General features: G+C 40.9%; 3 protein-coding genes across 8 annotated transcripts; all 3 read left to right on the forward strand.

The window, feature by feature from the left end:
- Positions 1 to 166: 166 nt before the first annotated feature.
- On the forward strand, positions 167 to 3,118 carry LOC145433375 (tubulin-specific chaperone C-like). Its single transcript, XM_080310463.1, has 3 exons — positions 167 to 892; positions 1,210 to 1,465; positions 2,711 to 3,118. Exons 1-3 carry the CDS (start codon positions 448 to 450, stop codon positions 3,021 to 3,023), a joined length of 1,014 nt encoding a protein of 337 aa, XP_080166589.1. The 5' UTR covers positions 167 to 447; the 3' UTR covers positions 3,024 to 3,118.
- A 143-nt stretch (positions 3,119 to 3,261) lies between these two features.
- Positions 3,262 to 8,309, forward strand: LOC145433372 (uncharacterized). Of its 2 annotated transcripts, none has more exons than XM_080310455.1 (2): positions 3,262 to 3,807; positions 5,563 to 8,309. In XM_080310455.1, the coding sequence occupies exons 1-2, from the start codon at positions 3,669 to 3,671 to the stop codon at positions 7,473 to 7,475; spliced, it is 2,052 nt and encodes a 683-aa protein (XP_080166581.1). In that variant the 5' UTR covers positions 3,262 to 3,668; the 3' UTR covers positions 7,476 to 8,309. The 2 variants fall into 2 exon arrangements, with proteins under 2 accessions (XP_080166581.1, XP_080166582.1); XM_080310456.1 differs by lacking the exon at positions 3,262 to 3,807 and adding an exon at positions 3,824 to 5,153.
- A 269-nt stretch (positions 8,310 to 8,578) lies between these two features.
- LOC145433374 (RNA-binding protein Musashi homolog 1-like) lies at positions 8,579 to 24,441 on the forward strand. 5 transcript variants are annotated; one of them, XM_080310459.1, is made up of 13 exons: positions 8,579 to 8,737; positions 8,981 to 9,050; positions 9,305 to 9,345; positions 9,404 to 9,479; positions 10,741 to 10,858; positions 11,216 to 11,263; positions 17,005 to 17,097; positions 17,694 to 17,742; positions 19,472 to 19,554; positions 19,626 to 19,734; positions 22,270 to 22,554; positions 22,627 to 22,853; positions 23,092 to 24,441. In XM_080310459.1, exons 2-13 carry the CDS (start codon positions 8,995 to 8,997, stop codon positions 23,119 to 23,121), a joined length of 1,215 nt encoding a protein of 404 aa, XP_080166585.1. In that variant the 5' UTR covers positions 8,579 to 8,737; positions 8,981 to 8,994; the 3' UTR covers positions 23,122 to 24,441. The 5 variants fall into 5 exon arrangements, with proteins under 5 accessions (XP_080166585.1, XP_080166584.1, XP_080166586.1 ...); XM_080310458.1 differs by having other exon boundaries at positions 8,580 to 8,737; positions 9,404 to 9,485; positions 10,747 to 10,858; XM_080310460.1 differs by having other exon boundaries at positions 8,580 to 8,737; positions 9,404 to 9,485; positions 10,747 to 10,858; positions 11,216 to 11,257.
- The last annotated feature ends 702 nt before the right edge of the window (positions 24,442 to 25,143 follow it).

The raw sequence follows: 25,143 nt of genomic DNA on the forward strand, positions 1-25,143 counted from the left end.
CCTCTAGTAGTGTTGCAACAACTCACATGAAACGGTCGTATCGATCCTGAAGATGTGGTACCCTTGGTGATTGCTAATATAAGTTTGACATCAATTGCCGGTGTTAGTTTGAAATATTAATACGTATAATATCACATTTGCTTGATGTTTTACAGTAGGAATCTGTCAATGGTATGTATCATTGGAATCAGCTGATCAAAATTAGCTACGCACTTCATAGTGTTTCTGTTTACCTCCCTAGCTCAGTGAAGTGGAAATTTTTTACACTGTTCGCTACCGGTAACGATATTTAATGCAGCTATGAACAACGCAATGGATGTGTGAGGATGCATTGAGATATTTACTACTTTCAAACACTTACTTGATCTCTAGCAGCATAATTTGATCACTCAGAACTCGATAAAAGGAGATTTTGCGAAAAGCATATATATCAAGCGAGTCACCGATATGAACCAGCCTGTCGATGAGCAAGAGAGGAAGGCACGGTCCATCACCGCTCAGTTGGAAAAGCGTAAAGAAGAACGTGCGGTTCTGAACGCAAAGAAAAATGAAGATGTAGAGAGGGCTTCAAAACTGGAAACGTATGAGTACTTCATTCAAAATTTCAAGGAAGGGTGTGATTCACTTCGAAAAATGTTGGACGACGACCAATTCTCGTCAAATCCTGACAGAGCTCTGGTTTCGGACTACCTGGAAAAACTGTCAGTAAATTACGAGAAATTGCGTAAATTTTTAAACGACTCCACTGTGTTTCTTCGGTCGTATCAACTTGGACGAGCGCAAAAGACTTTAATCGAGTTAGAGGTTGATATCTTGTCGAAGAAAGAAACTTTACAACCGAGGAAGAAGTTTGCTTTCAAATCAAAAAAGAAAGTGGCAGAGGTTGCGAAAGGTGAGATATTTTGGAATTGTGTTAAATCACTCTAGAATACATTACACTTTTCTCATAGTAGTTTTGTTTTATTGCATTATTTTTCTGGAACGGATGAAACTCACATCACACCCTATTAATTTGATTCTCCATTGTATTCCATCCTACACAAATATTAGTATAGGCATATCGTCTTACATGTTTCAAGCCTAGAGCTCTAGTTGAATTTGTTTTACAACTGACAAGGCCTAGTTGATTAGTGAGTGATGAATCACGTTTAGACTATTCGAAATATAGTATTATTGGCAGATTTCTTATCCTTTGGATTGAAATTTCAGATGCGCCCGCTCCTGTCGTAAAAAATGAAGCAGCAACTCATGTTAACAAGCTTTTAAGTCAATGTCAAGTTTCTTCAAAGAATGAAGAAACCATTTGCATTGCTAAGAAAGAACTTGATGGCAATGACGTATCACTATCTAAATTACAGAACTGTGTTGTGATGCTGCAAGGTCATCCCGGCACAGTTCACATCAGCGATATCCAAAATTGCACGGTACTTTGTGGACCGGTGTCCGGGTCTGTATTTGTAGAAAAGTGAGTATCTGCAAAAGCGCTGTTGGTGATGTTGTTGAGATTTGCATCGCAGCTCTGGTCCTACCGAGTTTCTAATGTCACAGCGAGAACTTGGCGTCATATATCCTTGAAAATTACCCCTACATGTTTTAGGTCTAAACTACTTGATGGCGGTGTTTTTTTTTGCTACTTGCAGTTCAACAGGTACTTTTTGAATTTTGTCAAGTAGAATGTAACATCACTGATTTCAGTGACGCTTGACATCATTTTGGGTCTCCCATAGTTATTCTACATTAGTCCCGGAAAATCTTACAAATTTGGAAGTTGTCTGCGTTCAACCGATAAGTATTCGTCCAGATCATCTTATCAAAAGTATTGAAGTAACCTTTCAAACCAATATTATTCTACTTCTACTTGAAACAACTTCGAAATATTCTGCAAATTTCTGTATACGCTACTCGATACTGGCATCACTTGACACAGAGTTTTTTGAAACAATACCACTTCTTATACTGAAAAAACTAATGTAGAAAATAGTTTTGCGTATGTATGGATCACCTTTGTGAGCTGAATTGTCATCACAAGGAGGCGAAATCGTCACTGTGATTGAATTTATTTTCGAAAATTGCACTTATTAGTAGGGTTATTGCGTTAGCCGCGAAGATGCACTGTGTAATTTAAGAAGTTTTCACCTCATTAGTAGGGCAAGTTTTTGCAACTTTTTTTTACAGCTTCCGGCAGCTTCCTAAATACTCGTAAGATATGTAGAATGCTGTTTTAAGCTGTTTGAAGGAATCTTATAGTGCAACTTTTGTCAACATTTTTCATGCAACTTTTTCGATTTTTCATGAAAGTATTTTCGATTTTGGTGAAATACACGGCCAAATTCGACTGAAACACCGTAAATCAGCGCCGAAGTAACGCTTTTACGGGTATTTCGGGAGCTGTGCCGGAAAATTGACCTTTTTATTTAGTCAACCGAGCAAAATGTGGTCAAAATGCAACTTCAGCAACTTTTTTCGAAAATAAATGAATAAATGCAACTTTCCACGGATTCAACTGCAACAAAAACTTGCCCTACTCATTAGACAATATCTACTTTTTAAACTACTTATATGATTAGTTTTCGCACCACCATTTTATGTGAAGTAGTTTTGATGAGCCGTAGGAATCTCTACTTCTACTTGTACTGGAGAATAAATTTATGACGTCACCTATACTTGTGTACCATCGCTGACTACTTTGACCTGATTGGCTTCTATTCAGATGCAAATCATCGCGCATAGTCAACGGCTGTCAGCAGCTTCGTATTCACGAAACCAACGACACCGACTTCTACTTGCACGTCACCAGCAGAGCGATTATCGAAGACAGCGAAGGTCTGCGTTTCGCGCCATATAATTGGACCTACGCAAGTTACGAAGCGGATTTGATCTCTTCCGGACTGCGGAACGGGATAAATAACTGGGACAAGGTCGACGATTTCAATTGGCTCTCCAACGAGCCTTCTCCGAACTGGAGTGTTTTGCCGGAACCCGAAAGGCGAACCTCTTGGGCCGACTTTGAGAAAAAGTGTTGATTCCATATATGGAAGTATTTCCTCTCTGTGATTAATGTTGTTGCTGCTACAATTGCGTCTCCTAATTTTTCAATTAAAGATACACGTCAATATTATCAATGTGTTTTGTAACGTTGTCCATTGTCTGGCTTGCCTCCCCGGCGTGCGAAGAAAAGGTGTCTCATTGTTGGAGGAATTTTTGAAATCCGTGCAGGCGTGGTGAAAAATCTGTGGAATTCACGTTGGCGTATTATTGCGATGTATAGTAGGTAGCGGTTTGAAGTATACAGAATCATCGATGTATTCCTTGTAGATTTTCACCTAATCGCTGAATAGGGGTGTGTATCATAAGTCTATTCATACTTTCAGAGTTCGAAAACAATGGAGGGATTTCCGAGTGTGGAAGCGTATCAATTGTTTGCGACGAATGCCAGAGGTTCCGGTTACTACGCGTCATCTTTTACTAATGTAGCGCTGTTGTTATGTCTCAAAAATTTGATTTTGCGGTGATTAGATTAGATGAGACGGCTGTTCGGCGTTACGTTCGGAAATAGTCACGTTTTGGATATAAAGCGATTGCAGGATTCGTTGTCTTAATCTTCTGCCATCGAAGTCGTTATAGAAGAGGCAATGCAGGATTAGCGCCGGGAAAAGGAATTGTGAGTGATGACTGAGATGGGAATACAAATGGAGTTGAAAAGGGGAAATTCTGGGACGATGCACCGCGCGATCACGAGGAAGCCCAGAGTGGATAGTAACTCGAAGCCTGCAAGACTGTCGAGCAGAAGCAGTGACGCAAGTGATGGTAGGTGACGGACAGGTCTCGTTGACAGATGCTTAGAAGTTATTCTCCTGTCACAAAAGTTGATTTTTGGCATGTAGGCTACGTCTGTCAAGCAAAGCATTTTGTATAATGTATCATCTATTTATTGTAAGGGTATGTGTCTTGAGCGAATAATTAGTGGTTGCAACCTGCCAAGCAAGTAGGCCTAGTGTTGCATTTAAAACACGTGGTTGTTTAAAACATTGTGTTATTGTACAAAAAATTGTGTTATTTTCTAAGTTGTATAATTAGGCCATAATTGTGTAATTACGTTCCAAAAATATGTCGTATGGACCTACGGACGACGATTACCTACCACCCGATATAGCGGACGTATACGATATGATGGTTGGAACTCTCGGAATAGTCGGTTCAACAGCTATAGTAGGCTACGTACATATAGATCATTCGTAAGAAATGAATGTTCTGATGGTGATGACCGCCGACAGTAAAAATGCTGCAGTATCAGTTTATTAATATTTTCATCAATTCAAAACACCACACGAACTGCGATACAATGAAAAGATAGGAAGATGCCGAAACGACTTGGAGTAGGCTAGTTTTTGAGATCAAGCAGACACCCAACGTGGCCTAGGCGAAGTAGAGAAGAGGCATGCACAATGAGTGAAAAATAAATCAGAGAATATAAAAGGCAAGCGACAAAATAACGTGGCATGTGGCGGGAGGCGAGATCGATATGTTAGGTCGAGGTCCGGAGATCCTGAAGGCTGACTAGTATTCAAGACGATGTAGTCCCCTGGGTCCTGGTTAAAGATAATTTTGGTCCGAATATGACAGGGGTTGGAAGCCTATTTCGTCAAAGGAGCTATATTTACCCTCTGTTTTCAATTGTGAATATCAATCCCATATGACGTCACAGTTGAATATGCGTGACGTCATGGCATAGAAAAAACATTAAATAACGTGTTTTAAACAAGGGCCTTGTTTTAAGGAAGTGTGTTTTATTTTTGGTTTAAATAAAACCCAACAAGCAAGGGGAATTTACACTGCCGCGCCACTTATAAATTCTGTGAGTCTCGCAAAATCGACTCGTTCAATTTATTTTCAATTTATTGTGATACGTGGAAGCGGGACCTACGAAATTTTTAGGCCCTGGTGGGAGCAATTTCATTATTATCATTGATCCATAAAACCAAGCACAAAATGAATTCAAGAATTGACTTTAGAATTGGCTTTGCAACTGCAATCCGGAAAACGATTTGTCTTTCAAAACAATAAATTGGTACTGAGCAACGATCGAGCCACAAATTGTGCTTATTGTCATACGTCGTTCTGACATTTGGAAGAAGAATAAAATCTCATCGAAGGTGAATTTTTTTCTTTCTTCCAAATATTTTGCGAAGCGAAATATTACGTAAAAATGTCCTCGAGGGCCACAGAAAAGTCGTTTGCAGTAGCTTGCCCAGCCCTGATCTACCTCACTGAACTCATCGATCACCAACCAAGCAAGTGTATTATACAGCCCTTGAGCTATATACACATAAGCTACATTGGTTGGACGCTTACTAATTTGACGCAAGATATATTATAATTTTGGCAGATCGCATTGAACAAACAGGAGGCTATTCACACGGATCAGCATTTTATTTCCTTTTCACCACAAACATGCGTGCCAGCTAGTTACCACCTTTGCAATTACATTTCATTCATTCGTTACCATACCGTATTAGGCTTACTTCTTCCACCCTTTCTCATGGGAGTTATTGTTGCTTTCAGGTTCCGATCATGAAGATCGCGCATCGTATGAATACGATAACTTCAACATCGACCTGACCTTTTCGATCGAAAATACCACGAATCAACCAGACAAAGGCAATGGTCGGTCGATACGAAGGCAGTCCAGCAAAAAGAAAGAAATATCGGACAACCAACTCGAACCTGATGAGATGATGACTAAAACAAAGTCAATAAAAGTTCAGCAGATCGCTATCCAGTCTCACCAGACTCAACCCGCGCAGGCACCGCAAGACGCTAAACAGACGTCCATCAAAAGTAAATTACGACTTACGCGCACATTATCGTTTGATAACGTTATCCATCAATCACGTTCATCGAGACACCCATCATTCTTGTTGAAGCACGACACACCAAGCGGGAAAGAAAAACACGCAAGTTACGACGCGGGAAGTCAGATCATGGAAAATTACACCGATCAACTTCAATATAGCGCCGGAACGCCGAGACCAACTAAAGGAAAACGTGTGAGGTCGTTTTTTCGTCGGCTCGCCGGCTCCCTTGAAAGTTTGCTCGGAATCAGAAGAAAATCAGGGTACAGCCACGACTCACAAGAGATAATGACACCTAGTCCGCCGGGGCCAGATCGGCCCGGGAAAACAAGTCACAATTCGTATGATACATCGCACAACGAACAAAGCTCCGAGAAAGTAGCGTCCACAGAAGCCACTGTGTCAAGTCAAGGATACGACATCTTGAACGCTACTGTACCGCCGTCAGGAAGCCGACAAAATCCCACAGCCAATTCACCCGACGATATTATATCATTCTATCGCGGAAAGCGACTATATACGCCTCGCGATCCTTCGACGTTATCAATCACTTCTCTTGTCACCCCGACTCCACCTCGAAAACCCACTAACAAACGCCACAGAGGGCTGCGACAAGCTGGGGGCAGGCGGCGTCGCCACATTCGGCGTGGAAGCCATCCCGAGTTCACGGACGCATCCAATGACTGGGAGACGAGAAGCGACACTGATTCAGAAGGATATGCGTTTCAAAGTAACCGGCTGAAATCGCGGAACGACTCTTCCCCGTCTGATTTCTCCGACAAAGTAGACGACGCAGGCGAAGAATACCAAGCTGCAGCTACAGAACCAATATCAAAACGGAGTATTCCGGTTAAGATATCAGAATTCCGACCGCCGTCTGGTGACTATAATATACAAATGCGCACAAGCAGGCAGCGTTCCAAGGAAAGTACCAGAAACAAAGGTCCTATGAGGGCGCTGCAATCGAACCTAGAGAGCACCATGAGTCGATCGGAATCAACCGGGAAATTCGATAAGAATTCCAAGCGACATATCAAGCGTAAGATTCGCAGAAGAAATTCGTCATTCGTTCCATGTAAAGATCCCCAATCGCCGATGCTCGTTAGCAGTCCCGCATTGCAAGAAGCGATGTCGTTCGAACGAATTATGAGCGATATCAATGAACTGGCTGACACTCTCGACAAAGTCAGCATGTCCAGCAACCAGCAGCTACACGGCAGCAGTAACAAAGTGTCGTGTCAGGACGCGAATGCAAAAATCGAACGTGACACATCGGAATCCAAGGACAAGTCGCCCGGTCAAACGTCGCCTCGGCAGAGCCAACTGTCGCGAAATGAATCGTGGGTCGGCAAAGTATCAAGCAGACTGGATATTCTGATCGAGCCGAAAGATGGCGAATCAAAGGCCAAGGTCGCTTCCAACGATGCCAATGATGTGGAAAAACCAGGCCCTCAATCTGAGTCGCAGAATTCCAGTCGCGTGCGAATAAAAAAGCGGAAATCAAACGTAATACGAAAGGAGAAAGTCTCGTTCGATGAGCTTGAGAACGATTTCAGAAAATTTGCGCAAGAAGTGAGGGGGCGCATGCGAAGCACTGAAAAAGTCAACGCAGTCGGATCTTAAGTCAGCTAACAAATGTAAGTTGAACGTTCGTCAATACGCCCAGACTGTAACTGGTGGGAGACACCGTGGATGCCTGTCAGAAAATGAATATATTTGCATTATTCGGGGTGATTTTAAGAAGAAAGAGTATCGGATCATGCTCATGTATCACCAATATGCAATCGGTTGGATAACAATGATTTCCCATCGACCCGAAGATGCAACGGATGCTTCGGAAAGAAGGCTTTGGTGTCTTGTTGCTGGTTCTTCACAATTTGAAGAAACTCACAACTCGGGATTTTATCGATTCCAATTCTCAGCTGAAGCAATTTGTGTTTTCGTTTCTAATATACACTGCGCGTATACATGGATCGACTTGATATATTAATTGCTCTGATTCCCAAACAATCTCATTACTAACTACCGATATGGCTTGTACGAACCGTGTACGAGACGTGTCTCGTAAAAATATCAATCATATTTTCTTCATAGTCCTCGACTAATTTTCGAACGGACACTTCTATGATTAAATACCGTTCTATGTATCTGTCACACGCTACGGTGGGAGCGAGTTTCGTCCTCGACAATGGTGGATTTTGACATCATTTTATTGGCACGACAGCATCCAAATGTCTATAGTATTACCGATGATTTTGTGTACGTATTTGAAGTGACCAATATCAACTGACTTCGCAACACGCAGGTTAATAACATTGACTGCCCTGCCAGAGTCATGAGTCTTCCGCATATCGAGTATCGTTCATGATGTAAGCGTTCCCAAATTATATATGCTATCGTACTTCACGGATCCAATTTTTATATTCAATACAAACGCCACTGGTGTTCCGTCGAAAACTGCGAGTCTCTGTGTAATTTTAAGTACTCGGTGTCTCTCTTTCGCCGTCAATTGCTACTTAACGATCCATTCAAGGGTGTTGTACAAACACGGAGATCCTGTTCCCTATCTACACAATGTTAACGTGGCCACGAGTTTTACAATATCAGATTTGGGAGAAGATGAAGATGAATTGCAGATGACCTCCATGTAAAATGAGGACTTTGAGGAGGTCTACATGAGTGTGCGTAGGCGAGGGTGCGCTGATACGAAATCGATTTGTTGCGAAAAGCAAGAAACGCATAAAATGAATGCATAATTAAGTAAACTATACTTTAATATCCAGAAACGTAGTAGGATAGCATTATTCGGTGGTTTTAGATAGCAGCAAAGTCGTATATTAGAAATCAAAGTCGTCGTCAGTGACCTCGCGTGACTATTTGAACACGTGAGTATATATGTAACTGAACTTTAACAACTGTAATATGATATGAATCAGGCCTACTATGCACCTAAGAAAATAGAATGTGCCGTGGTAACAGAACACGCGATAGAATATGAGGTGAAGCAACAACCTTAGTTGAAAATAGAGCTTGACAGACGGATTCCATGTGTCGAAAAATAGCTTTTCAAATCTACAGATATCATCGTGAAGAGCGGTATTTCTTTCATCGGTGTCTTATTTCTACAGAGAAATCCATAAAAATGGAACCTGGGGCTACCGCGAACACCAGCGCAAGCGCGGATACATCAGAGCCAGGGTAAAACGTTTTGTAGGCCTATCCGTGTTGGCCAGTAGATCACCCGGTGCTTGGAGTAAAATGGCTTTACAATGAAGTAAAATCCTCTATCATCGCCCAACACATATGATGGTCGATTCAAATTATGTCAGAACAGGTTGATACACCTTAGTCTGCCATAACTCATCCCAAATTTCGTTTTTTTGTTGTTGTTGGTTGTTATATAATTACGAACACCGCCGGCCGTATTGTAAGTTTTCTTCATTTCCTTTCAGCAAGATGTTCGTCGGCGGGTTAAACTTGCAAACAACGGCAGGTAAAAGTTTTCGGATTTTTTTTTCAAATATAATTATCATCGCAACCTATATTCGCAGAAGGATTGAAAGAATATTTCGCCAAATACGGCGAAGTGTCAGAATCCGTGGTGATGAAAGATCCTGTTACTACGTCCTCAAGGTTTGTTTGCCACGTACGTGCAGTGCATGCATCTTGTAATTCAGTAAAAAATCTCATTGTACGACTGCACGAATTGATTTTATGGTTATCGTGATACGATATAGCTTCCACATGCGTTCGCTTGGAAAGCTATACGCTATAAATCCAATAGGGTAGGGTTTAATCAAGAGACATCGCCATGCTTTCTTATGTTTGAAACATACCGATGGTGTAAAATGATGGTGTAAAATAGAGATCCATGATCAATATCATATGCACAGTAGGGTAGGCCTATATGTATAAGCCGTGTCCGTTGACCAACAGCCAACAGTCAGTTATGACTCTCACCTCAATATAGCCCATTGAGATAACGAATGGAGTATTTTTCTTTTCGACATAGGCTATTGTCCGATAACGCAATGGGCAGTGCATTAGTAGATCTGCAAGATCCGACCGCAGACTTGAAAAATGCTTACAAGACTTCATAATTTAGCCATCGTAACGCTATGAGCATGAGGATAATAGTCTCCTGATATAGTCGCTGAACGCCCATAAATTGGGTAACGTACGAAATAAACTCAGACCTTGAAATTTCATTATACAGCTATTCCAGCGAAATATGTCAGTAGTCGACTTTACCCTAATAAAAACTGCAACCATTTCACGATGCTCACGCACTGCTAGGGTTGTGTTTAAAACAAAAAATCAATTTAAAACTAACATGTTTAAAACATGGCCCTTGTTTAAAACAAGTTTATTATTTTTATTTTCAATCAATGATGTCACGAATAGTCAATTGTGACGTCATAATGAATTGACATTGACAATTGAAAATATTGGGTTAACATAGCTCCTTTGACGAAATAGGTTTCCGACGCCTGTCATATACGGATCAAAAATATCTTTTACTAGGACTACATCGTCATGCAGCATTTATACGGTCGGCGGTCATCAGCATCAGAGCATGCATTCCGTACCAATGATCCCATATCCCAATCCCATATCGTATTAGTCGGCTATATCGGGCGGTAAAGATCCGTAGGCTCATATAACATGATTTTGGAAAGTATTTACACACTTATGGCATAATTTTACACTTTAAAAAAACACAAACTTGTTTTTAATAAGATTTTTGAACAACTATTTGTCTTAAATGCAACCCTCCGCACTGAACTTCGATCGGAAGTCGTTTTCAGGTATCTTTCTATAATTTATCATGTTCAAAAGCGTAATAATATACTATACCATTGGCGCTCGCTAATATCGTGGTGACAACTTCCAGACGTGTTGTTTTTTCGCCGTATCACAGAGGGTTCGGATTCGTCACATTTCAAGATCCCAAAAGTGTCGAAAAGGTACTAGAGAGCAATCCGCATGGATTGGACCAGAAAATTGTGAGTGAAAACAAGGAGAAAATCGTACTTGCTATACGATAGTGTCAATAGAGAAATAATTTTTCCACCTTCTGTAGAGATATACCCATTGTGGCAACAACTTACGTCCTTTTGGAGATCAGAAATTCAGAAAGTTGTTGAATTACGAAACGGATTAGAACATTGGGGCTTGATTTGGATATTCTCATACACTTTTTGAATGAGTTTGAGACTTGGATTAAGGAACGGTGCGGGGTCTGTCGCGAATTTGGATTTTGATATCCCTCAAATTCATACCAGAATTTGGATATGAAACTATTGAATCTTATCTGAAGCGTTCAGGCCATTTTGTGTTTTACTTGATGTTTCCAATTTTAGATTGACCCCAAGGTCGCCGTACCGAAAAGCAAGAAACCAAAAGTGAGTGTAAGTTTACCTGATCCATTCACACTGGTATTTGCAGCATTGTTCAATGTTCACTGTTCACTGAACAGTGTTCAGTGTACCTTTAGTCTTTTTCTAGTCAAACGACGAAAAAACGCATTTTCCATATTTTGGTTGGAACTTAGTCGAACCCCTACCTACCTTGTAATCATCTGTCCAAGTCTCCCCTTGCGGCCATGTCAATATAAACCATGAGTTTACAGTAATCTAATGGCTAACTAAATTCATCCCGATTAAAAGGCAGTATAGTCGCAACATGTTAGAACAGTGAACTCAATAACACTACAATCAACATAATAATGCCACGTTACATACTATTCTTCCTAATTACTAGTCCAGACTATGTACAAATAACGCATTGAATCCAGAGGTGGTCAGTAACGAAGTACTTCTACTTTTTCGAAGTACTCAGGTAGTTTTCCACTACTCGCGGTACTTGCTCAAGTAAATCTGATTTCCGTTACTTTTACTTCTACTTCCTAAAAATTTGTGATCTACTTACTTACTTCTCGCTATTTTCAGTTTGTCAAGTAGAAGTAGTGTAATCCTTTAATCAGAAAGATAGCCTGACGAATTTTGGGGCTGTTTTCGTGGAGTACCAACATTTATTGATAAAATTTACGTAAAGACCAGAATTTTCGTGGCGCTTCGCGCACAGTACATCTATGGAGTGACAAATATGTTTTCACGAAAGTATCGGTGAATACACTGTAGGTAGCGGGTTGTGTGGTTCCGTTCACGCGGCATTGTCGCCCATATGAAATATTTCATCATAGTATATATGGCCCATATGTTTGAAACTACCGTTTCGCAATCTATCAATTACCTATCATATCGTAATCTAGCAGCCCATGGCGTGTGTCCTAATCTGGAAAAGAGCTTCTTGGAGGCACAGAACTTCAATATACAATTGAATATACTATTTAATCTGGGAAAGTGCGGACTCTGACTTTTTCGTGCGTTAGACCTGTTTTAGCAGAACACCGTTGAAACTTTCTGGACAAAAGACATAAAATATATTTTCCGATTTTTGGAAGTAGTATTGGTATTTCTCTTTCAATTCTAATCAGTTTCAGTTCTTTTTTTCTGGAGATCATGCATGATGAAGTATAAAAGCAAGTGTAGTAATGCCTCTATTTTCTGAAAATATAGCTGCACTATATGACATTTTTACGATCTGATATAGTTTTTATTAACGTAGACTAATCGCTCAAATCAAAGTGTTAACACCGTATCCGATACAACTTCTCCGTATTGCTCTTCGACTAAACTATGGGCCTTATAATATGGGAGAGGGTGCCATGCTATGATATGTTCTAAGACGGAGTGTACGAGTAAACAAAGGATAAGTATCGCATTTCCATATAAATACTATTATTTGCATCACATGATGCGGACGAACGATTATGCTGTCAAAAAATACCTCCTGCGATGTATCAATATGAATCAAGCTCTCTACAGTCTACACCTTCCGCATTGCTCAATTTGCAGCTTTTGACAGTCCATGCAAACGAATTACGATCGTTTTAACAACTACTTACTTAGTTGAGTAGATTTAAAGTCAGTCAATTCTACTTCTACTTCATATAGTTTTATGATGCTTTTAAAACACGTACTTCTACTCGTACTGGAGTAGATTTTGCGTCGCTACTTCTACTTCTATTTGAGTAGTTTTATTGACTACTTTGACCGCTTCTGATTGAATCACATAAATGAACGAGCAACTGGAAGAAAAATGGATCTGAAACCACGAGAATAACATCGCCACCAATGGCATCAGAGAGCTTTCTTGCTCAACTACACGACGAACAATTTCTCTTCGTTACACACAACTTTGTTTGCTCGTATCATCCGGATTTTGTGTAAGTTTGCGATAAATCGCAGCTCCTACGATGGTGCAAATTGTGCCGTAATATTGCACCTGTGTATTATACTATATACATATTATACAGTTCATTGTTCATGGTTTCACTTGAACTTCAAAACATTCGAAGAGATCAAAGTCTCCGACTGTCAAGGGTAAATCAGCTTTTACTTGCCAAGAGCCTTTGTTGGTGCATTGGGCGTAAAATCCCCGCCCTGTCATGCTCTATCGTATTCATGTCTGCGATTGAATCGACTCGTTGAATTCAATAAATCGGCACTATACTTTTTGATGATCCCTGTTTTGGGTGTGTCCTAGAATTGACTTTCAATAAGGGATTAATTGATAGTAAAACGGATGTATCGAGTATGATTCGGTCAGTTACTAGGATCAATTATTTCTGATATTGATATTGGAATGAGCGTTGCAGATTGAGAATAATATTTGCCCTTTCCTGATTTTAACTAAAACTCAATGATGCAAGTTTGCTACTGATCTAGGCTATTTCAGTGAGCTGGGGCGCGCGGGTCTTTTGTATTTCAAACAGCGGTATGTTATCGTCGTTATGGCGTCTAATTAGGGTTTGCATTATGACCGTATTTAATGATTTTCGACGTTTTTCCGACTTTGTGCTCGCATCAATCCCGACTTTTGATCGGATGAAACAACTCTCACCATTAACCAAAACCAACACTTCCTATACTATATAACTGATTCCCCTTGCCGTACCACAATTTACAGCTATATTATTGACGTTTCGTTTAACGTGTGCAGTGCACGGCGGAAAAAGCAAAACATTCGTAAATCTACTTACATGAATAGTACGGCGGGTTGATGAACTCAATGCAATGTGCCGTATAAGATATTCATCATAACCTCTCACGAATTTCAAGATGGGTATATTTGTGGCGCTACGTATCATAAAAGTGATAAAATTCAGACTGTTAAATCAGTGGGTGAGTTAATATTTGCAGGGCAGTCCCGGATTTACAACAAATCTAGGTGGATTGACCTGTAGACTAGCTGAAAAGAGAGTGAAAAAGACTGAAATTTTATAAATATACGGAACAGCACGCGCTGGTATACATAGCCTACGCATCAGAAAATATAGCGCTAATGTCGAGCGAAAGTGAAGTTCAAACCTCATGCGTATACCCTGCTTACGCGACAACGTGAAGATCACGGCACACCTGCTTCAAATCATGTCGCCAGTGAAACCTTTGACCTGTGACGCAGGAATCGTATCTCGACGCCGTCAATAGTTTCTCAATAGTTTCTTCATGCATATTTGCACAGTTAGATAGGTGCAGAATTGCACACAGCGCAATGAAATAGCTCTGATGACGTTTTTGATAACGGGCATTATGTTCCTTGTGGCACATAAAAGGCAGCATCTGAACTCTGTAAGTCGTTCCTGTTATGACGTAATACAGGAGGCACTCGATTACTCGACTCGAAGTTATGATATTCGACTCGGATTGAAATCACTCAGGTAGTCGATTTTGCACAGCCCTTGTCACTACGACCCGGGGATTTGTGAAATGACAAGTTTTATTCTACCGATTGTAGGGCATAGGCCTCCCCATATATCGGTGAACGCAGAACAACATGCTTGCACGACTTGACTGAAATTCACCACAATGGGGAGAGTATCGTGTGAACGTAATCCTCTACTACGTCAGTGACGCGTATACGAAAAACGTGGAACGTTTTCGTACGATTGCAGATTTACAATACAAAGCTTGGAGGCGACTCCATTTAGGCAGTCTAGCGCGTGATTGTTTGATGAGATTCGTTCGATTTATCGGTAGAAATTCGTTCAAAACATAAGACAATCCTACATCATGCCAATATGAACAATGGGGAAGTAAGTCCTCATTATTCTGAAGAACGCAAGTTGTCTTTAAATGTAACCCGACCGGTCGCGAGAGACCGTTATCTGAAGACTGGTGAGTCGTAAGCTGTCGCGTAAGGTTTGATGTCAAATATGTACTTTAGAAGATGTCGTTAATGACAAACAAAGGCAGGTAAGCTTACGAGAACAGAACGCAAAAGCCGGGTTGTTTAACGCCGCATTTGTTGAATCAAGTTTCCCCACTTCAAGTTCTCCCGTGTATCCGGAATGTCGGAGGACATGACCGTTAAAACGGTTGCTTAATAGTCACATTGAGAAATGAATTATCAGGCGAAATTACTACGGAGAGAGTGCAGATACGCCTGAACGGTGAAACACAGTAGATCGGCATCGCAATGAAGAACGTTGGTGCTTGAAATAGCTGAAATATGGTCCTTTGAATAAATAGATATATCAGGGCGTTCCCCGTGCCACTACATGTACGTTTCGAAGCATATTACAATCAGAATATAAAAAAGATATGCGCATAATGTGTTGTATACTCATAGCAGTTGTTGTAATTCCGACGCCTTGTAATTCATTTCGTAGAAATAGTGACGGTGAGATTAGTTTGTGGGTCGCAATGTAGATGACGTCCACTATAATGTTCTTGAGCGTCAGGTATGAGAGATGTGACCGCGAGACCCTTTATTTCATATCCTGTTTTGCTAAACAAAGGTATATTACTTTCCTCGCCAAATAGAATTTAGCCATTGACGCGTCTGTTGAAACCTTCGACGCACAATAGAGCTAGTGAGGTCCTTTCAATTGCCACGCCGGGTCTTTTGTGAAAAGTACTTCACGGCACTTCTGGCTCACAAATAGGTGTGTTCATCAGAGCTTTGAAAGTAAAGTACGTGGATGGCGGTTCCGCAGTTTATTGTCGGTCGAGCGCTTTAGCTAATCCAACGACTTTAGCGACGACAAACACGCAGGGGACAGCAGAATTTTTGTACCACGTAGGTCGTTCTATTTGCCGCAGAATATCCAAAAACTGATACCGATAATTCCAGTGACGAGACCGGTATTTTGTGGTCAACTGACCTTATTCTACGCGATACTGTGCCTGATGACGTTTTAGAGCTGGTCGAGGGATATTTTATTAATTCAGGATCCCTAAAACTGTGTCTTACGAACTTTAGTAACATAGATATATAGTAGAGTAGCATATAGTAGCTTGTACACAGATACAATAAATTCATTTACATTCACTGGAGATCCTGCTTGAGGCAAAAGCAAAGTCGCTTGACATAACGGAGCTCAATTCAATAATTTGCAATTGAAGAATGGTATGTTTAATGTTTATCCATCGACGTTAGCTTATTCGTTAAATTAGTGTGGGAAGCGCATCGATTAACGTTCAAGGTTTCAGATTTTCAGTTGGAAGGCGGCGTATATATGTGATGTACTTTGCAAAACGGCTGCATCGTTTGAAGCCGGAACGCCCCATTTGTGCCCCACAGGCTGGATGTAGTTGGAAGCATTCGATGGGTCATTGGTGCGTTCTCGTGCCCTGTTCTTAACGAATACGCGAGCCTTGCTCGTGTAATTTGTCGAGAAAACTTATCGCCGATTTTCAGTCGACATAATTGGCGTTAATTATATTCGAATACTTCCTCTCCATGCTATTGAAGCTGCGGCGTGATTAGGAAAAATAATAGTTACATGTTGGACGTAATGCGAAGTTTTCTGTCTTGCATCTCAACTTCGCGTCGCCGAAATGACACGCATCGCGAATATACGAAAATTCAGTTAGCGTTAATCAAGTCCAAGGAACTATCGTTGTGCTAGGGGCGATGTGATAGTAAGACGATGACTAGAAAATGTAGGCTACTCGTGAGCGAGTGGTGAGGATATAATTACGCATAATTGATAAGTGATAGTGTCGATGTATGGTTGGTGACGCATATGCCATGAGAGTTGAATATCAAACCTCCAACTCACCACTGCAACTATTTAATTAAGATGGTTACAAGGACAAAGAAAGTATTTGTTGGCGGTCTATCTTCGGACACAGTCGCAGACGATTTGCGGGCGCATTTCTCAGCGTTTGGGAAGGTATTATCATTATGTTTACTATGAAACATTTAATATGCACCCGGTCTTATCTATCGATTGTAAACGTTATAACGAGATTTTCGCGAGAATTTGTGACTGCATACCGACACGGCAAATACAGCACTTCACCTTGCACGTTTAAAAACTAGACGGCCCAACTTCGAGCCGCTTTTTCGTCACGGTGTGCCGAGTTGAGCGACACTGCAAACCAAAATACAAAAAAACTAGTTTACGTCGCAAAAGCTTTTGCGCGGACGCACGCACTATTAGAAACATAGATCGATGAATGGAAACCGGCACGACTCACGTCGGCACAGTTTTCGTAAAGTGGGTAAATACGCAGTTACGACAACGAGGGTGTGGCGGAATTTGTTCATGCGCTTTTTGTTTGCCAAAGTCAGTCGGAAACATGCGATTGCACCGGCTATTGGCTGACTTTATTTCATGAACGTATCGATCAGCGCAATGGTGTGAATTATATGCCAGCAACCTGTGAAGTTTACCCACCAATCGACGTTTTACCATGCTGTATACATGTACTAGAGGCCATTTACTTAAAGCCATGTATTGTATACTTATCCAATGCATACCTCTAGGTGGAAGATGCCATGCTGATGTTCGACAAAGTCACGCACCGCCACCGAGGTAAGTTATTTCCACGCAACACATGTACCATTTTTTGCACACACCATGGAAGGCTTCGTTGTCATTTGCCACGTTCCGGCGAGCTCAATTATACATGTTTTGTAAGCCGGTGCCTGAAGGGGACCTATCAACTTATAGCGTTCTCATATAGCCTATCGATTTTCAGTCACGCTTCGGCGGTGCACAATTCAACGAATTTCGTATGAAAAGTATTCAAGTGCGTTGTAGCGACACGGGAAGGTGTTCGCAATATTCGTTCGGCCTTTATTTATAAATGGGCGATAAACGCGCCACGTGCGATTGGATAGGAATGCTATGCAGACCGATTTCTTTTGAAAAGCAAGCAGTCCGCAATATAATCATTTTAACCAATTCTCTACATCCGGCGGTTCCTAAATGCAATCAAACCACGCCCCATTTGGTGTTATTTTTGTTGACCAGCCTTCATGCCATTGAGCCGCGAAAGAAGGTCCTCCGAAGAACGAAACGGATGGTAAATCTTTGCAGTAAACCATAGAGTGATAGCATGAGTAGATTCTACACAAGCACTTATTCAATTTCTGGAATAGATACTTTAATACCCACGTGATAGAAATTTGCTGTGAAATCTGTAGCAAGCTTAGATTGAACCGAAAACGTAGACAGCAGTTGACACGGGGTACGTATAATTTTGTGTCCGGTTCCTGTTTCACGGAAAGCTTTGTAATATGGTCGATAGTCAATCATAGATCATGTTTGATGTAGGCGTGTGTATACGATTCCTTTTGATATTAGTTGATACATGCTATAGGCGTACGTAGCGAAGCATAATATAATTCATGATTTGTCATAGCTACCATCGTACAATTGTGATGCTACAGGGTAAATAGATGGAGTATATTTGGATAACAGCCATTTTCAAGCGATGTGTCTTCACGAAAGTTGGCAATAACGGCCATCGCAGAACAAACAATATCCTAACACAATAAATTCTTCGCGAATGGAGGCATGTTACAGCTCGCCACACAAAGGAGATTGTCGTATTGCGGCAATTCTATTGTGCTAATTCAGCCGACAGAATCCACCTAACAATCGATAACGGATTATATTGCCTCACAGTATGCGGATGATGGGAATTGCGTGCCCAGTGCCCACCTTGTGTCGAGTAAGGTGATCTTAGCCAATCGGCAAACGTTGTATACGGTGCAGGCCGACATCAAATCGGAATGATAAATCAGTCTCTTCACACCAAGTTCTATTGTGTCCGATACTTCATTACAAATTTGCTCGCCTGGCCTCAGTAACTTCCAATGCTCGACACAAAGTATTTGCGCCCCGTTCTTGTGTAGTGTCGGTTGAGGGCTCTCTCGCAATCTCGTAAATCGTTGTGACCGACAGTGTATAATGATTCAATGGGGAAAATAGGACTTGAAATATGAATAGGGCTTTTCGTTTTCAAAGATCTCGCGAGGCTATTTAGAGTGGCGTGTTGACACAGGAGTTCTGCGAAATACTTGACTGATCCAGGCTGTTTAAATGAGTGGTCCCCATGAGTACCGTTACTATGGTTTCCCATTAACGATTTAACGGAATTGCACGACTAAAACGGATTTTCGCATTATCGAAGAAACACAGCCACGAGAAAATCGCATATACGTGACAAATATCGCACTTCCTATATGATTCTTCCCTGTCTGTAAAAATTGAAAATGATATATTCTAGCCTGACAAGCATGTATATTTTACGCAGGTTTCGGATTCGTAACGTTCGAAGATGAAGATGCCGTGGAGAAAGCATGTAGCATTCACTTTCATGAAATAAAGAAAAAGATGGTGCGTTTCAATTCGGGAAAATATCATATTTCCCGCCGATATTTGAATTTTTCGTATTAAATCTAATCCAGGTCGAATGCAAAAAGGCACAGCCGAAGGAGGTAATGATGCCGCAGCGACCGGCCGTGAGGGCACCGCGGCAATTCCAAATGCTTGACCCTGCGACAGTGATGTATCTTGGTAAGAATGTGGAATTTATTTCATCCGAATGACATTTGTCACTAGCTCTGCGATGTCTGCGAATATTGGTTACAGTCATTGAAAAGCGCCCCTGTAAATTCGTACTGTGCGCAACTGCGCAATGTGCGCATAGGTCATATTCAAGTTAAAACGTCAACTCTCGGTATCTCTATTCCTCTGTCGTCCATTCTGTTTACGTATCTAATTCGGACAGCGTGAACCATCAACCAACGAGTCTAGTAGTGTATTGTTATTCTAGCCGAAGTGGGTGTTTAGTTGGATATAAAGAGGCCTAAATTCTTATTATATTATGCCTTTATCCCGCAATGATAAAGTCAAACGGATTTGAAAAGAAACTAAAATCCTGCGAATGATCGCGATTGGCCACTGTTACATCACGTTCAGGCACTTTGTGAAAATATTTGGAGACCCTGCTACTGAGTGATACCTAAGTCTTTGATGGTAGTATTTTCGCTATTCCCGACTGAGCCGTGAATCACAGGTCATAGCATTATTGTGCCACTATAACGATAAGAATTGTCGGTAAAAGCAGATAACGATGGGTACATCTGAACATGAGCAAAACATTATTGAATACTGAAGTTACTTTGTGATTCGTTGGGATGTTTAACTATCACAGAGGCGCGGCAATGCTATCAGCCCTAAATTGAAAATGGGAAGGTCTTGCACCGTCAATACTAGTTTGTAGTTACACGTTCGACTGGCACTTATTATAGCAGCGGTTCTCAACCGGGGGTCCGCGAAGCAATTTCAGCGGGTCCGCGAGACCTCTAAATTTTTAGTATGGTTGATGTTCTAATTTTTTTATTTGGGAAAGCATGAGGCAGTTTTGCACAACAACTGCTAAAACCTCATGACTCATATCATTGTAATAATCGTCCGAAATGAACTATCGTAGTGTGGAAATTCATTTTCATTGCCAATTTTCCATTAACCTGTTGATACAAACATATTGCTGTTTCGAGACGTTTTGTTGGGGTTTGTGGAAAAAATAAAAGTATGGAGATAGTAACGTCAATCAGGGTGACTTCGTAATGTCTGCGAAACCTTATCGATTTGAAGTTGTCAGTCTCATCAAATTAGTGAACAGTCGTTTGAAATGAAAATTTCCGGATTATTTCCCTAATTTGTCCCAATGCAGGGATTGAAACCTCGCCACGAAATCCATTTTATCCTGTGATATACATAACCACTATTTGAACAGCTTCTTGGAGGTACAGAACTTCAATATACAATTGAATAATATATTCATATTGAAATGAACCCGAATATTTTTGGCTCACACCCGTCATAAATCGGACAATGATGTACCTGCTCCTAAAGCTCGGCTATCAGATTTGGCGCATTCTTATTGCGGATGCCCTATCGCCAAGGCTGTTTTTTGATGAACAAGGAGTGTTTCGTTGCTATTAAAGTATTACGCTCCAACCCTGAAATTCATATCACTAGTTATATTGGCATGCAGCTTTGTCTTGGTTGTGTTCCATTGACCATTGTCCATCGTCGAAAATGTTTGCGCGTAAATATATATGTAAACCGGAACAGAACAAGTAGTTTCATGACAGTCTTTCTCAGGTTGGCAAACTTGGATCCATTCTTTGGCGCATAAAATTTGTCTATATACTTTTAGATTAGGATTTTACCTTGACGGCAGAAACTCTCTGCGGGCCGGTCAAAATCCCGTCGCGATCCGAATCCGGCCCACGGTATGTTGCCCGTACCTGCGCTGGATCCTGGAGTGATATGTTAATAAAATATATGTTTCTTCATTTTGGTGCCATAAATGTTGCGATCACACCAAAAGTATCGTCGGAAGCGTTATGCGTTAATATTGCATTAGCCCCCATCTATTTTTGCGGAAATGGTTTTCGGCACTTCTCGTTCATATCAAAACGAAGATCCGGATTTTCAAGACCCGACCACGTACTTCAAGAAATACAGCACCAAAATTAGCTTTGAAATAATAAAAATCTACCAATTTATACATAAATAGTATGATGTTATTTGCATGAAAAATCATTATTTTGCTATTCATCACAAACCTACAGTTCATATTTGCACAAGACAGATATAAAGGTTGCACCATAATAGAGCTAAATTTGAACTAAAACTTAAGGGAGTCCGCGAGAGTCCTTGACGGCCAAAAGGGGTCCGCGAAGCCAAAAAGGTTGAGAACCACTGTATTATAGTTTAGTCATGCTGAGTTGGACAACAATAATATAGTCATCTCTTCCTAATTAGATAAGAATTTTAATTATAGCTACTCAATCTTTCCAAATTAGAGAAGAATTAGATTTACTGAATTCGCAAAAACTTGGAAATTGAATTGAAGTCTGAATATGAAAGAAATACAACAAAACCAAGTTTAGTTCGTATCAAATTCAAATTCGTTCATATCAAATAGAGTTAGATCAGTCAGCGGCATTTCGCTCTTTTAGACAACTAGAATCATCTGGTTGTCAAAGTGGACATGTACCGCAACATCTCTAACCCAACTGAATCCGTTCCATACAGGTGGATATCCTCAGCAAATGCCACGCTACACAGGCATCGCGGCCAACCCACCAATAGCGTATTATCCCGCGGCACCACTCACGGGGGCACTTACGTACACCATCCAGGATCCAGCCACGGGTCTTCCGCGTCTAGCCACCGGTCTTGGACCTACGATGGGAGGAGCATTTTTAACCGGACCGGTTCAACAGCAGGCTACTCGGATCGACGGCCTGCAGGCCTCCACACAGATTCCCCATCTTGTACACGCCGGGGCTGATGTTAAGAGAGACTTGAACGCAGCCGGTACAACCTGTCATATTTGAGACGCAGCTATTTGGAGACATACGCCAATAATTTTTTTCATTCGTTGCGTAGGTCTTGCGTACCCTACGACATCAATCCCATCTGCTTCGCCGACCGCGGCCTTGAGGGCGGCGACATACAACGGCAGCCAAAGCGCGTTGGATCTATATTCTCAAGTGGGCGCGACGCATTTAACCGCGGCTCATGATGCGGCGGCGATTGGCGGGTATATGGGACCAGCTGCTTCTCCACAGCCTGGTAGCGCTACTTTTGCGGCTAGTAGCATCGCTCTGCAAGCGGTAAGTACGCAGTGCCCAGGCTATGTATCTCTAGCATGACACCAGCGACATCATGCGGCGTTACAACGCTCGATACTTTCTGCGCACAGCGCTCAGCAGCCAATGCTCCAAACACAAATATGTATAGATGTCTACCACCCCTACTAGTTACCGAACAGCGTGTCACTGAGATAGCATATTGATATATCGTTTGATCGCCTGGGCTTCAGCGTTTTTAAAATGCCATCATTTCTTTCAGCCGATGTTGACTCAACTCAGCTATCACTAAACTTTGCGGAGCAGATCGACTTCTTCATTTTGCGTTCTATTTTCTATTATCTCGACTGTAAAATTCCAATTGATGAAACCGTTCTAGTTGTCATATATCTTTTTTTTATCCGATGGCTGTTGCTGTTCCCATTTTAGTCGATGCTCAGCAGATATTTTATGAGCTGGCCTTTATTACAGTAGTCTCACGAATTGATAAAAACAATGGTAGGGGAAGTGTGTTAACAATTTTTCGCGATTTTAGAGTGCTTCTTCAGGGTACATCATCTAACAGCACAAACTCTCTTTCTAGTTATCTAATTAGTTGAACTCCAGTCCCCAACCCCAAACACTTTGTACATTTCCTTTAATTCGTGTCTTGTTTTGCGTGCGTTATAATTATAATATTGTTTAAAGATTTGGAGTAGGAGTGAGAATAGAAAATGGTGTCATCCCAATACGGCTAACTGCGAGTACGTAGTTATTTTCCTCGTGCAAGTCGCATCGTTGGCAATCCACGCGTGATACAGCTAAGATCGTATGTCCTATCCCCTTTACGTTTGTGAGTATGAAATTGAATGATGTAGACCTAAACATTGCATACATAAATGCTTTATAAATAACTATATACCAACGGATCGATCACAATCACTCTTTTTATTTATTGACTCACTGGTAGTTTAGAAATTTGGCGTTGTACTAACATAGTCGATAGCATGCTGGTTAGATTCAACTCACTGTGCTAAGACTTACTTATTGGGCAAACCTTTACCTTCAAGACAATATTTCGCTCGTTTTCTTCATGTTTCGGTGCCTTAGGTAGCGGTTTGATCTAGAAGAGGTGATTAGTTGGTGTTTTACTTTCTTCTTGTTACACAATAACTCTGAAATACTTTTTATACAATGCACGTATTTATACAGCTTACTCGCTTGATAGGAGCTTTTATGGGTCGGGTCCCTCACCAAGTGACTTCTCGAAATATTGTTAGAGTATGTAGCCTGAATTAAGTTTGGTAGTTGTGAGTATGCGGTGGGCCTAATCTATTAATCAGACTACATTGTGCAATTGTAGCTTTTATAACTGTGCTAGAATTCGGATAACATGCGATCAAAAGTGAATGGAAGTTAGTACTGAGGTTGTTGGTGAATTTTTCTTTTCACTGTATATTTTCACTTTATTTGTTCTCATCATTTCGATTGCACAACATCGCAACCTGAACTGCTTTACTTTATTATCTACTATTTCCCAGTCCTTTCACGAAGACAAAAAAAATTCCCTAAATCAAAAGTTTCCTTTATGTCATTTCTGTTTTGTGACATTAATAAACCGACTTGAACGACACGCGTTCGACTTGCTACATGTTTCACTCAGATATTCCTGGCAGGGTAAATTCTTCATTGATAGATAGACGATATGCAGACACAGGCTGTCGCAGGCTGCGGATGATTTGTGTTCCAAAAGCTTACTATAATGATTCCAGTTAACATATAATTTTGAGGACGGAACGAAGAAACTCGTACACGTAGTACACTATTGAGTATAGGGTCATTCTGGTACAACATTGAATTGGCTGGAGACTGTGTGGACGGGCGTGGAAGCGATTCGTAAGCAAATTATTTCAGTGAATAATTGTTCGAATTATTAAAATTGCAACTGATTGAAAGGTTCGGGTATAATTAATACACGTCACGTCATTGTCATTTCGAGTACTTCCTGTCCTTCCTTAAATCTTGTTTTATATTTTGAAATTATATGAAAGCAATGGACTAGATTTCCAGACGTAGTGTGAAAGTAACGAATAAAGATTAAATGAACAAACGAACGGACCTATGGATCGATCAAAACAGTGCATAACTAATCACTAATAAACACTAGATCAAGAATAAATTTTCATAATATTGTCTCAGAAAAGGAAGAATAGTTAGTCGCTATGTAGGTCGTGATTCACGCATTGACCGATGCTTACGCTGTTGGAGGTCAATAAGAAAAGATAATAATTGCACCAACAGCTTTATTAGTTGTGGAAAATGTCATTCACTCGTA

The sequence above is a fragment of the Botryllus schlosseri genome, chromosome 2 (assembly GCF_051294905.1).
Source record: "Botryllus schlosseri isolate E-star chromosome 2, Bs_hap1, whole genome shotgun sequence".
Classification (NCBI taxonomy): Eukaryota; Metazoa; Chordata; class Ascidiacea; order Stolidobranchia; family Styelidae; genus Botryllus; species Botryllus schlosseri.

Bases quoted from the DNA above. Each gene is read 5' to 3' on its own strand.
- LOC145433375 (XM_080310463.1), top strand. From the start codon at position 448: ATGAACCAGCCTGTCGATGAGCAAGAGAGGAAGGCACGGTCCATCACC. The intron at 893-1,209 runs GTGAGATATTTT...TTGAAATTTCAG, and splicing joins AGTGGCAGAGGTTGCGAAAG to ATGCGCCCGCTCCTGTCGTA. The intron at 1,466-2,710 runs GTGAGTATCTGC...GCTTCTATTCAG, and splicing joins GGGTCTGTATTTGTAGAAAA to ATGCAAATCATCGCGCATAG.
- LOC145433372 (XM_080310455.1), top strand. From the start codon at position 3,669: ATGACTGAGATGGGAATACAAATGGAGTTGAAAAGGGGAAATTCTGGG. The intron at 3,808-5,562 runs GTAGGTGACGGA...TGTTGCTTTCAG, and splicing joins AAGCAGTGACGCAAGTGATG to GTTCCGATCATGAAGATCGC.
- LOC145433374 (XM_080310459.1), top strand. From the start codon at position 8,995: ATGGAACCTGGGGCTACCGCGAACACCAGCGCAAGCGCGGATACATCA. The intron at 17,743-19,471 runs GTAAGTTATTTC...TATTTTACGCAG, and splicing joins AGTCACGCACCGCCACCGAG to GTTTCGGATTCGTAACGTTC. The intron at 22,854-23,091 runs GTAAGTACGCAG...CATTTCTTTCAG, and splicing joins GTAGCATCGCTCTGCAAGCG to CCGATGTTGACTCAACTCAG.